This window comes from Anarhichas minor, unplaced genomic scaffold (assembly GCF_050575085.1).
Source record: "Anarhichas minor isolate MPS153535 unplaced genomic scaffold, ASM5057508v1 ptg000018l, whole genome shotgun sequence".
Classification (NCBI taxonomy): domain Eukaryota; kingdom Metazoa; phylum Chordata; class Actinopteri; order Perciformes; family Anarhichadidae; genus Anarhichas; species Anarhichas minor.
Genome location: NW_027466464.1, coordinates 3,447,288 through 3,460,054, shown reverse-complemented (window position 1 = coordinate 3,460,054; position 12,767 = coordinate 3,447,288). Strand labels below are relative to the sequence as shown.

Below are 12,767 nucleotides of genomic sequence, written 5' to 3'. Positions count from 1 at the left end.
GTTTTGGATTTGGAACAGGGCACGTCAACTCAGGCTTACCATGAGCGTTTTGACTGGGACAACTGGGTCTTCAGCTGCTGTCGACAAGAGTGCTGTACTTACTTTGGTTTCTCTTAATAATGCACAAGTCTTTCGCCTTTTACTAAAGACTTCCGTGGAGAGGAACACCAATGAGCTGAAACTATTTTTGGCAGGCTTTGCCATTTGGCTGAGTCTTGTGCATTTGTGAAAAGAAAGCTGTCCTTAACGAAACCAAGGTGCTGGACCATGGAGGGTTTGGACGGGTGTGCTAAGCAGCAGCCACTGCTATGCCCAACTGAGGTTACCAAACCTACTGGTGGCCTTGACGGAGTCATGGAGCTGAGTAAAGGATCCAAACATGGACGGAATGGCTAAGGGAGGCCAGTACAGGTGGGCTCCGGTGCTGGCACTTCGGGGAGTGAAGTGAAGGCAGCGCCCCGAGTGGAGGAGTGACCCAGGCACCCATGGGGGATGGCTTTACTGCCCTCACTCCCGATCCTGCTCCCTCCACGTCGAAGCAAGGGGCCCGGAGAGGCTCGCAGGTTTTCGGAATGGGACTGCTGACGGAGCATGGAGAGTTCGGTTAATGTTTTTCTTTCCAAGTCTTTGAGGCTATTGGCTGGAAGACTGCTCCCTGTGTTCTTCTCAGATCATGAAGGGCTGCTATTGGAAGTGTGCTCAGACGTGCCAGTGTTTGGGACTGGGTACTGGCGCCTTAACATCAGCATCCTGGAGGAGGAGGTTTTCAACCAACATTTTCGTTTGTATTTCAAAGGCCTGGAAGGACTAAGATCAGTGTGTTCTGGAGTAATTGAGTAGTGGGAGGTTGCCAAGGAGCGGACAACATTTTTTTGTTTAAAGTATTGTAAAAGGAAGGCGAGTATGGTGAAGAGGGAGGTGTTTCTAAGATAGTGATCACTTCCTGTTGGTGTTAAAACTCTTGCCCGTCTGTGGCATAGTTTGACACCGTTAGGAAGGACATTCACTCTACGTCTTGTGAAATACAGTTCAGCCTCTGTTGGTTGCAATTTATTTACACAGGAATACATGGCCACACAGAGAGCTTCTTACCTGCACTCTTCCGGATCACCATCTCGTCCAGGCCAAAAGAGGAAAAGGTAATCGCACTTTTAATTATTTTCTTACTTCATCAGATTTTATACAGGTACTGTTTTTAGTTTATTTTAGGTGTTTTATCTTTTTACCCCTTAGCTACGTGGTGCCTCCACCATGTCTGCCAACCATGCCGGCACGCGGAGGCACCACAGCGTCTGAGTAACTTTCAAAGAAGTAGATGGTAAACTGCTGGGGATGTCTAGACTAGACTTCTCCAGGAAGTTAATCCAAAAAGCCCTGAACTTTAAGCCAGAAGACCTGAACTGCATTTTGACCCTACCATCCAACAAAGGATTTGATGTAAGCTTTCGGTCTGCCATAGCACTGAAAAGAGTTGCGAAACCCCAGTTTTCTGCCTTTAATGTTGAGAAACTGACTGATAATGCATTTAAAACATTGTCAGAATGTTCAATGAGACAGTGAATGCAGATGACATTTGTTTGTGGCTGGGTAGATACTGCACTGTGAAGGCCAGGCTTTATCATGTGTGTGCCTTGCTATTTCTGTTATGACTTAAGCTAAGTGTACTAAGTATAACCTCTCTATTGGTCTCAATGAATGGATTATGCGTTACACATAGACGGTCTTACTGAGCATACAGTGTAGCAAAATACCCGACTGAAAGGGAAGCCATCTTTGTTAAGCAGCATAGCTGGCATCAAGCCAACAGCTTCCACTGTTGTCACATCTCTTCTGAGGCATCAGCCTGCTGCAGCTGCTCCTCTTTCTTAAACATGTTTGATCAGGATCAGTTGTTGAATTAATCCACATGGACTTCATATTAGCCTGCTAAAAGATGCACATTTTTACCAAGTGAGGTCTACTGACTGTAAAGTATTTATCAATCTTGCATCATTTAGTCACTTTGTACTGTGCTGGACTCTCCTTCAGGAAATTCCAACATGGCACCAACACTTAGCTAAACACCGGCTTTTACCAGTCAATGAATGACTTTTATCCTGTTTTTTAAGTTTTTCTTTTTTACGATTGTGGTTATATACTGACTGCACACAGAAGGCCCAAGTTGTAATTGTACTACGTAATCTCTCATTTTACATCAAAGTATGACAAAATTCAATGTTAAGCCTAAATGTCTCATTTTCGGTGATTTTAACATACATCTCTGCTGCCCTTCCCAGACTTCAGATCATTTCCCATATGAAATCAACCATGCAGCCTTTATTATATACTAAATGCATCTCCTAAAGAAGTTGACTCATTTGGGCCCAGTATGTTATAGATTTTTAATAGCTCATAAGCAATAAGAACTATTTCATCCACTCTAAACATGCCGTAGTCCAACCTCTTATAAAGAAACATAATCTTGATCCTGTTCTTCACAATGAGCTTTTCTAAACTATCACAAGTTCTAGGGAAAGTAGTTTCAACCCAACTTTAAAGTTTGATGCGTCTTAATAACGTCTACGAGAGCTTTACAGAGCACACAAACTGTCTCCTGAAGCTAACCAACTCTCTCCTTCTAGCAGCTGACGGGCTTTTTCAATTCTTTTAGACCTAGATGTCACTTTCGACAAATGTGTAACATTGTTAGAGGATAGCCAATTACATTACCTGACAAAATGAGGTCCGCATGAAGTGTCTTGAGTGTGCCGGTCCCCCCCTCTCTTAAGATAGAAAGGCTGGCATCCCACCCTGATTGGCCAAGAGGGAAAATGCAACAAGCTGCTCTCAATTGTTAATTAGGAGCCGACCCCACCGTTCCAACAATTGAGGGAGCGCACATGTTGAAACAAGAAGACTTGTTTTGAAAGCTGATCTTTGTGTTTTCTGATTTCAGGGTTTTCAATGATTTGTGTTTGAAATATTAAATGGACTTGTATTGCGCCTTTCTGCTCTTCAACCATGCAAAGCTCTTGACACACGTCAGCAGTCACGCATTTGATAGTTTCAACAATATATTATGTTATTTTTGATTTTGTGTCATTATTTTGTATATTGTACATATCAATTTTGTAAACCAAAGACATCAGGGGCCTGCTCAACATACCCAGTGTATCAGTTTATCTGGTTTAACTAACCAGAACTACCGCCGTCCCAAAAAGCTAGTTATTAATAACTCGATAAGTCAGCCCAGGGTTTCTGACATGAAGGGGCGGGGCTTGCAGCATATAACCAATCACAAACATGGACAAGTCTGCTGTCAGCAGAGCGACGCATTTTAAAAACCAAGAAAAAACTATTTCTGACAAATAGGAAGAAGTTAAACACAAAATCCAGCCTGTAATTACAGTTTACACTGACAAATGCAGGAAATCACCGACTGTGTAAATTAATCGATTTATAATATCACTGCTTCATCTACAGCACAAATATGATGTCATCAGTGAGGAAGTGCAGTACTGTGTGTCGCACACACACACACACACACACACACACACACACACACACACACACACACACACACACACACACACGTCTCCGACTACAACCTCAAACATGACGGTGCATCAGCACTTTCATCTGATAAAACAAAACAGTCATTAAAAACATTTTCACCCTAATGATGCATTTATCAATATTAAAAACAAATTCAGAACAGTATGATCATTACAAGAGCACAGCTTGAAACGTGTTTGTATAAGCATTTAAAAAGAACCACTGAATGGAGTACTGGTTTAACGCCACATGTCCGGTAGGGTCATCTCTTAAAGGTACAGTGGAACAGGTTTTTAGCCTTGTTGCCACCACAGCAGCAGTGCAGCGCTTACGTTGTTAGAGAACACTTCGCTCCATCAGTTCTTCCACATGTAGCTGTAGTTGCTCATGTTGATGTGAGTCAGAGCAGTCTTGCCCAGGCTGGAGGGCTGCTGGAGCTGCTGGAGGGAAGCAGGATGGAGACCACAAGCAGACAGGTCCACCGACCCACCAGGACACTGCAGACGCACAGAGACAGCTGGACTAAGAAAGACACCCGGCATTCTTTAATCCGACGCTGATGCCGCTTTCTGTGGCGGGACAGCTTGGACGAATCAATGGAACCTCAATGGAACCTCTGCACGTTAGCTGTTAGCTCTGTTATTTAGTCAGGCAGGACTGTGCTGCCCACCGGCTGCTAACAGCTAACGCTAACTAGCTCTTTTCTGTAGTGCATGAAGTTATTAATGAAGTTTGATCTGTTCATTGAAGTACATGGCTGTCTTACCTGTTGCTTGGTGGTGTGTGTGTTCATGACAGCGGTAGGTGTGTGACTGTAAAGAGCAGCTGAGAAGTTCCCTTTCTGTGCGGACCGAAGGAGGGTTGTGACGGTGTGGAGGGAGGAGGGGAGGATAGGTCCTAAAGGAAGGAGGGGAAAACTAGTTCAACGTTACATCGAACAATGCCTCCACAGATTCTACACTCCAACGCCCTCAAATAGCAGAACGGATCACTAGCCGAGGTACCTGTGATCTCCAGACTGCTGATGTTCTGGTAGGTCGAACCAACCTGGCTCTTCACATTCACACTGCGGGCCTGAAAAACACAGACAGATGCAGACATAGCAACAGCAGTGTGTATACTGTGTGTGTGTGTTCACACCTTCAGTGTGTGCATCGTGTGTGTGTGTGTGTTCACACCTTCAGTGTGTGCATCGTAGCTCCCCTGAAGGCGCTGGGAGCCAGGAGTGTTGGGGGTAACCCGGCCTGGGAGCCCGCTGCAGCCACCAGACCCTTAGAGCTGATGAGGAAGTTGATGAGGGTGAAGGTGTGCGGTCCCTCCACACACACCACAGACTCCGGCTTGTGGTCCAGAGACACAGTGGAACCTTCCTTACGACTACACCAGTGGTCAAGGAGCTCTGACTGGTTGTGACATGGCATTGGACACATAGTGTTTGTGAACCTGAGCAAAGCTTAAGTTTAGTTAAGTGGTGTGAAACACAAATAGGACAGCTGACGGTCGGTGTCAGAGAAGCAGGAGGATACAGTTGCATGGTGATGCTGTCTGGCTTCTTGATTTTGTCCTGGACACCCATCTCCTTCAGCCAGGAGAAGCTGCCGTCTTCATCATCAGTCTCTCCTTCGTCACCTGCCGGACTCTCCTCGCCCTCTTTCAGCTCAGGACACCTACAATTCAAGTTATTATCCACAATGTCAGCAAAATCATCCGTTCAATGAATTAGGTTTGACCCATGGCATATGACTGCTGAGCAGTCCATGGCATATGTTCTTCTTCATCCCATACAGTCAGTGTAATCCTCCTGAGACATGATTTTCACACACACATCCATACAATCACAGAGGAGACGACACACTTACTCCTGCTCTTCCTCCTCTCCCTGCTGCATGCTCAGGTTCTGTTGCTCCCTGCTCTTCCTCCTCTCCTCCACTAGAGGGAGACTGAACTCTATACCTAAACAGGGACACAAGACGAATGAGCTCCCAATGAAATGCATTCATGATGCAGTCTCACTGAAGTATCTGATGATAGGAAGTTGAAAGTGTAGGATTTAGTGACTCGTAGCTGTGAGGACTCACCGTCAGCCTTCATGGCCTCTCTGAGGCCCCTGGTCGTAGGAGAGATGAAGGCCGTGATGCTGCTAGAGCCCCCGAGACCGGCTGCCCTGAACAACACTGTGAACTGACAGAAGAGAACCGATCACATGAAGGGAACTGACTGCAGTGTGCTGCTGTGAAGGTGTCTATTAGGACAGCCCCCAGTGGTGGTATCAAAGAAAGACACCATGCATTCGGCTCCCTCCTCAGGAACCTAATTAGATCCAAAAACAACCAAAACCTGAACGCCACCAACACCTACCTGATGGGAGCAGAGATAGAAGTAAGGACACAGTCGGGCCTTCAATAGACTGTAGAGAGACGACAGACTGACTGACCTGAAGACCACAATCAGAGAAACAAGGCTGACATTGAATTGGATGTTTTTGTGCATGTTTAGTCCCAATTAGACACAAAAACATGGGAAAATAAGAGTCCTCAATAGAGTGGCTTAATCTACTCTGTCCAGCCTCACCATTCACTCATGAGGCTCTGCTGCAGGGCTCGGTCTTGTGCCCAGGGGGTGCTTCTCCCAGTGAAGCTCCTCTCAGCGTTGATCCTGGGGAACAGAGGGATCCAGGGCAGGGAGGGGTGCTGCCAGTACACCAGACTCTGCTGGAAGGCCGCCCGCAGCTCAGAGCAGGAACTGGGATCCTGCAGGGACACGGGGAGGCTCAAAACACTTCTTTCTATGTACATTTGACTTAAACTGTCTGTCTGAATATACCTGTATTCACCCTTCGTTTTAGTGCATTTCAGTGTAGCATTGCTACTTAATAGTTCTATACTACTTAATAACAGATGATAGTTTATTAGTTGGTTTAAATTCAGTATTAAAAATATGAAACTGTAAAGCAGCTGCTGTCCTGTCATGTGTAATAATCTACCTGTAGACTGTGAGGCAGAGTGCTGAACTGAGCTCTGCAGTGATGACTGAGCCCTGAAGCCTCCTCCTGGGCTTTGGGGTGCTCGGCCCATGACAGGGTGAGCGGGGAGGTGAAGAGGAGGCGGGTCTTCAGGCTCCAGTCCGCTGGGTACTCTGTGCAGATGGGAGGAGCTATGGAGGCCGGAGCAATGGCCTGGGAACTCTGGGAGGAGGCGAGAGGGAGGGGACATGTTGAACACTAGTGGCTGTGGTACACAAGGACATGATGACGACAACAACAACAAACCTTCAGCAGTGGACTTTTAACATCTTCCTCCTCTTCTTCAAACAGAGAGTCATCTTCAGAGAAAGTGAGACACTCCTGCAGGAGAGGACAGATAAATATTAATATATTATAGTAATATTAAAATGACACATCTGTCTAACGTGCCACGTGAACTATAGGGACATGGGACCACGCTCTGGTCCCGACTCACTACGTACCGTTAATTCACTGTGTGTATTTAGTTGTAAAGTCGTAGTATTTATTTATTATAAACCAACCTTGCTGGACATATCTTGGTGTTCCTGTTCCTCTGCCTCGGCCAGCCTCGCACTGAAAGGCAGACCTCCATGACAGTACGTCTTTGTTGACATGACCTCCTCGTCTCCCTCCTCTCCTGTCCGTGTCCTCATCTTGTCCGCAGCTTCGGCATTCCCGTCGTGGTTATAAATGAGACATTTCTTTTTGGGGCTGAAAGTGTTCTCGATATTTGCGAACGGGTTTCTGCGCTTCATCCCACCTCCGGAGCGGTTCTGGTTGTTGAAAAGCGGCCCCGGGGAGAAAGGCCGAACGCATGCCCGCGGTGAGTCGCTTTGTCCGGGGCTGCCCGTGGAGCCCCGTCCGCTCGGGCTCGAGAAGACACTGGCGTCGCTACGAGTTCGCTTCCTCCTCATTCGCATGATTTCAGCCGGTCGCTTGAAACTGGGCGAATAGCCTTCCTGTTGAGACATCCTCAGGAGGATAGGTTTCTCAAAAACAGCCGAACGTCAACGACAAAACGTTTAGAAGACCGGAACCGCAGCTGTTTTCTTGTCGCGCCTTCCGGACATACAAATTTGGCGCGTAGCGTGCTGACGTAAAGTCTCCCTCGCGTGGTGCGTTTGCTTGAATAAATAAAAACGGAAAACGGTATACCGCTTTTAGGAGGAAAATCTAATACTTTCCAAATGAAAAATACGACATTTGTAGTTTTCACCACGCAAGTGACTTGATTAAAAAATACCATGACAAAAAATCACATTGTTGTTGAATTGTAATTGAAAATGCAAATGAATCGTGTGTCTGGTTTACTATAAAACAATATGTTGTTAGTGTTAAGAATTACTATGAAAAGCTAAGTAACGTTTTCTCAAGTATCTCTTAATCACTTGTAATTAATTAATTATTTCAATTATTCATTCATATTTAATCCTAAAAATCAATGAACATAAATACGCATTAACAGCAAAGCTTCTCTTAAAACTTCTCTAAACATAATATTATGTATGCTATTTATATCTAACAATTATTACTATAGCTAATTTCACTTTTCTATTGACATCTATGTTATTTTACACCTAAATGGAAAAACACAACTTACATGCAAAAACTGTCATATTATTGCAGTGGATTATTTGAATGTTTTTTCTAACAATAACAAGTTTGTGATATTGTGTGCCACACTTTGGATGTACTAAACCACTGCACCACTGGTTTGGTATTACATCTCAAATATAAATATATAAATACCCCCCCACCCACTCTCATTTCCATCACCACCTCTGTCACAGTGATTAATAGGACATTATGTAAATGTTGTGTCCCTTGTTAATTTGTCCCTCGTTTGTCATTACTGCGGGTCATCAATCACATCTGAAGCTTAGTCAGGCGTCAAATGATGGCTGCTGTTAGAAATCAATTATTGTATCTGTTGGTAAGGTAGAGGAGAGAAAACTAGTGCTTTAAGCCTCAAAACGCTGAGTCAGTTTTGAATTGATAGTGATTTTTGTTCAGGGCTTCTGAAAATGTTGTCAAGTCCTCGAACCCCAATTGGTCATGCATATGATAAGATTTAGGCCATTATGCATTAGTTGTTGGTATTCTATATCTGTTGTCACAGTGGGAATAATGATTCTACTGGAAACTTGTCAAAAGTAGACACCTGGAACCAATCAAGGACCCTTGGAACCCTCTCAGGCATCTATTGAACCCCAGCGACCCCTACCACCTCATGTGCCCCTGAACAGTAACACCACCTACAACTTTCCATTGTCCCGACGACTGTGGGACCCCCTTGAAGAAAAGAAGTGTAGAACGTGAACCTCTTTTGGGACCACATACACTGTGGAAGCAGACTGCATTTAGACCACTAGATGTCAGCGGTCCATCAGGCTGAATGACTCTCTGGTTCAAGTGAACTGTACCGCAAAGCAGTTCACAGAGACCTGGAACTGCCTTGAATTAGATGATCTATCATGATGAACATTAAGTCTGCTTGTATTTTTCAAAATAAGAGCCACATAGAGTAACTCTATCCTAACAGGAAGCTATGGTTGTGTTTCAAACCAACTCTGACTGTATGTTAACAGACCTTTATCTTAACAAGCAGGGCGAGGCTGTGTTTATTTTATTTCTTTTTAATAACAGCCCCATAGAGTCACTGATCCTATGAGGAAGCTGGATGTGAATTTTGTCTTTATGAATCTCAAATACAGTACTTTTATCATTTTTTAATTATTTATACACATACATTTTTTCACGACTTGTATACATAACAGTCCTGTCTACTCATTACCTTCGTCTGTGCAGCTTTGTTGTCTTTGTTTCTAGCTGTTATTTCTGTGCAAATACATTGAGAGAGATGAAAACAAATGGAGTTAAATTCCTTGTATGTGTATGCATACTTGGCCGATAAAGCTGATTGTGATTGAGCAGTGTGGCGTCGTTGTTGGCTCCCAGTGGGGCAGCGAGGCGCAGCTCTGCTCCTGGCCGGAGGAGGAGCCACTGCTGCCGGGCTACGAGCTCTCCACCTCCCACCAGAGCTCTGCAGGTCAAAGGCCCCCCTGCAGTCTGAGCTGTGTGATTTCATCTGATTTCACCAGAATCTTACGCGGTGGCATCGATAACACAGATGACAAGCGACTCTACGATAGTAGCAATCTTCTTGCTGATGGTCTTGTTTAATTAGCGGTAAAAGCTTCTCACAGTAACTTTAACTATCTGAAATGGACAACCTTCTCTCCCACGTCTCGCAGTAATTGGCCAGCTGTGAGGAGGTGTGAAAGTAGGCGGTGTTTGAACGTCTCTCTCAAGCACCAAGAATGTCTTCGAAGAGAGACTGTAATTTCCATTTGCACAATTCTTTGAGTACCACTCTGCTCTGTGATGGCAGGCTGTTCTCCAATGAAGTCCAGCCCATCAGAAAACCTATAAACACTTTTGCCTTTGGATGTGTTTGGAGCATACTGGAGTTCACTTCCAGATGCTGAGCAGTTGTGAAAATCAACCTGGGCTTTTCTCACTTTCCTTGCTGACAAGGCTGCCTGAAGTAGTGAAGTGTTTTGACCACAGGGTCAAAACACGTTCATCACAACTGCTGCCGGTGGAGCTTGTCACCTGAGTTTGTGAGGTATTACCAAGTTCACACTGGTAATTGAACTTGTACAGCCATTTGCTTTTCTTCTGACCACTCAAAGCACTTTCACACTACATGTCATTCACCCATTCATACCCATTCACACCCATTCATACACTGATGACAGGAGCTACTATGCAAGGTGCCATCAGGACTATCTAACATTCACACCCATTCATACACCGTGAGCAGCTACGGGAGCAATTTGGAATTAAGTGTCTTACCCAAGGACACATCGACATGGACTAGCGGAGCCGGGGATCGAACCGCCGAATGTCTTAAGAATGTCTGATTGAAGGACAACGCTCTACCACTTTGTCCTTCTCCTGCAGTACATCATCTCTTCATACTGTGTACTCACTGCCTGGCTGCACTTCACCCTTATTTGGCAACTTCTGTGTGTGTGTGTGTGTGTGTATGTGTCTAAACAGACAAGCTAGGGCTTGTCTGTTTGCCTGTTGAAATTCCTACAGGTTCAGGAATAGCAAAGGATAAATGTTTGTGTGTGAGGGTGTGGGTGTGTGCGGTGTTTGGGAATAGTTTGTCATAGATACAGGTGGCAACTTGCAGGAGTGAATTCTATAGAAAGAGAAAGATCATCGATAAAACACATCAGACGACCAGTAACACAGGACAAGAGTTGTATTTTCATTGCAAGAATGTTTATATAACTCAAAACCAAATGTGCACCATCAACGATGCCAAAACAAAATGATGTGTGTGTGTGAGAGAGACAAAGAGAGAGAGGAAGGGGTGATGAAAACATGATCAACTGCAGGTGTCATTTACAGCCCTGATTATATACAGTACACATCAACAGTGGATCATGGGTAAATGTGACATACACACACACACACACACACACACACACATGAAATGCTACTAAAATGGTATTGCAAAAATAAATTAAAGCATTTGACTAAACTCCATGCTGTAATGGTTTCTCACTAGAAATCTGATCTGATCTCAGAATCCAGTCTGGTGAGGGCCGTCTGTAATAAATATGTAATCGACGGACTGGCTCAACCAATGTAAAGTTAAGATTCGTCAATCATGTCATAGGTTTTGTCCACATTTGCCTCAGGGGCCATAAAACACCCACAGTCAGTGACGTGATCGTGTTTCTTTCATTTCTTCAGGAGATGATAGGCTCCGTTTTTCTATAAAAAATGTCAACCAAGAAGCAGAGAGGAGTGGTGAAGTCATGGGGTAGAGAGAGTGATAGAAAGATGAAGGTAAACACAAACAGGCATGAGCAAAATGATCAATACACAACACCAACAACATTTATGAGGATGAAGTCTTGTTATTTTACAAAGGAAGCTGAGATCAGTCCAGTGCTGCTGCATGCACTTTGACCCTGCTTCTCTCTGTGTATCTGTCCCTATTACATCTTCTCTCCTGTTCTTTTCTATGTCCTGACAGTGACACTGGGATGTTGGGTTCATATGACCAAACAAGCCCACTCACTGCTGTCATTCTGCTTGTTTTGTCAGTAGTTTTACACTGGCTCCTGGTCAAGTGATGATGCTCAGTACTGGGTGCTGTTTTTCAAAATATGACATGTGCTCAGGTGACATTTAACATGTATCAAACACCTGCTATCTCCTCTTCCTCTGAGCCATAGAGCTCTATTAAAACCCTCACTGTTGCTCTGGCTGACACGTTTCTTCATCACCATGAACACACTGTAGTTTCTCTTCACTTGGTCCCAGATACACCGTCCTGCTGCCACAAAATATCACTCGGGCACCAAATGTGGATTAATCTGCAGCTGAAAATAGTCCTGAAGAAATGCATGACTTCCTCCTGTTTGAGTAATGTTTGATAAACACTACAGTGACCAGCTGTGTTGGAAAATGACTGAGCCTTTTCAAAACAGAAACAACAATAGCCTGGAGCTGAGAGCCACATACAGAGTAGTGATTTATGTGTTTGTGTTTAGTGATGTCCGCTGTCTGCCGCCACATGACCAGGTGGTCGCCTTAAACCGCCTATCCGGGTTCAGTAAGGTCTCCAGACCGCTTCAGCAGCTGCCATGTTTGTTGGAGAGCTACTGTGGCTTGACTCCACCTCTACACCCACTCCTTCATTCTGATTGGGCAAAGAGGGGTGCAGGAGGGAGGAGCCTGTGGAGGCATTGGTGCACGGCGGCAGGATCCTCGGCGGGGAGCGCGAGTCACTGCTGCCGCCTCCCCCGGCCATCATCGAGAACTGGTATGCGCCGGCGGCGGTGGAGTAGTACAGGTGATACGGCGAGGAGGTGGACTGGAAGGGCCCGTTTTGAGCCTGGTGGGGGGTGTTCGCCGGGTAGGGCGGAGGCAGGTAGGTGTGATACCTCCCCGCTGGAGTGGTCGCCATGGCGAGGCCGAGGGCGCCGTTAGAGACGGCGTTGTGAGAGGGGGTGTAGGTGAAGGCGGCCGCTGTGGGAGGGTAGTGGACCCGGGGGTCGGAGAAACGAGACTCAGGCAAGGAGGGAAGGGAGGTGAAAGGTCGTTCTAAGGTCATCCTGGGGTCGCCAAAGGCCGTGAGGTCGGGACCTGAGAGAGGGCAAAGGTCAGAGGTTACAACCTACTTATTTACTCACTTCTCTCT

The 12,767-nt window shown here is 45.4% G+C and overlaps 2 protein-coding genes and 1 non-coding gene across 12 annotated transcripts in view; 1 reads left to right on the top strand and 2 right to left on the bottom strand.

The window, feature by feature from the left end:
• Positions 1–98: 98 nt before the first annotated feature.
• LOC142953830 (U5 spliceosomal RNA) lies at positions 99–214 on the top strand. Its single transcript, XR_012955430.1, has one exon. It is a non-coding gene; the product is annotated as a U5 spliceosomal RNA (small nuclear RNA).
• A 3,079-nt stretch (positions 215–3,293) lies between these two features.
• donson (DNA replication fork stabilization factor DONSON) lies at positions 3,294–7,583 on the bottom strand. Its single transcript, XM_076094450.1, has 12 exons — positions 7,060–7,583; positions 6,803–6,877; positions 6,518–6,718; positions 6,106–6,284; positions 5,893–5,968; positions 5,613–5,715; positions 5,394–5,487; positions 5,061–5,201; positions 4,713–4,911; positions 4,539–4,608; positions 4,301–4,431; positions 3,294–4,031 (listed from the first exon to the last, which is right to left on the bottom strand). The coding sequence occupies exons 1-12, from the start codon at positions 7,507–7,509 to the stop codon at positions 3,891–3,893; spliced, it is 1,860 nt and encodes a 619-aa protein (XP_075950565.1). The 5' UTR covers positions 7,510–7,583; the 3' UTR covers positions 3,294–3,890.
• Positions 7,584–10,812: 3,229 nt separating this feature from the next.
• The window catches only part of runx1 (RUNX family transcription factor 1), a 53,296-nt gene continuing 51,341 nt past the window's right edge, over positions 10,813–12,767 (bottom strand). For all 10 annotated transcript variants that reach the window (XM_076094259.1, XM_076094266.1, XM_076094258.1 and 7 more), the window contains one exon: positions 10,813–12,712. In XM_076094259.1, coding sequence (XP_075950374.1) covers positions 12,177–12,712 — 536 coding nt within the window. In that variant the 3' untranslated portion in view covers positions 10,813–12,176. The remainder of the gene's footprint in view (positions 12,713–12,767) is intronic.

What these genes read in the sequence shown, in the direction of transcription:
- donson (XM_076094450.1), bottom strand. Translation starts at nt 7,509, where the DNA reads ATGTCTCAACAGGAAGGCTATTCGCCCAGTTTCAAGCGACCGGCTGAA. An exon ending in TCTATCTCTGCTCCCATCAG is followed by an intron (nt 5,716 to 5,892) that starts GTAGGTGTTGGT and finishes CTCTTCTGTCAG; the next exon opens with TTCACAGTGTTGTTCAGGGC. An exon ending in CAGCAGTCTGGAGATCACAG is followed by an intron (nt 4,432 to 4,538) that starts GTACCTCGGCTA and finishes TCCTTCCTTTAG; the next exon opens with GACCTATCCTCCCCTCCTCC.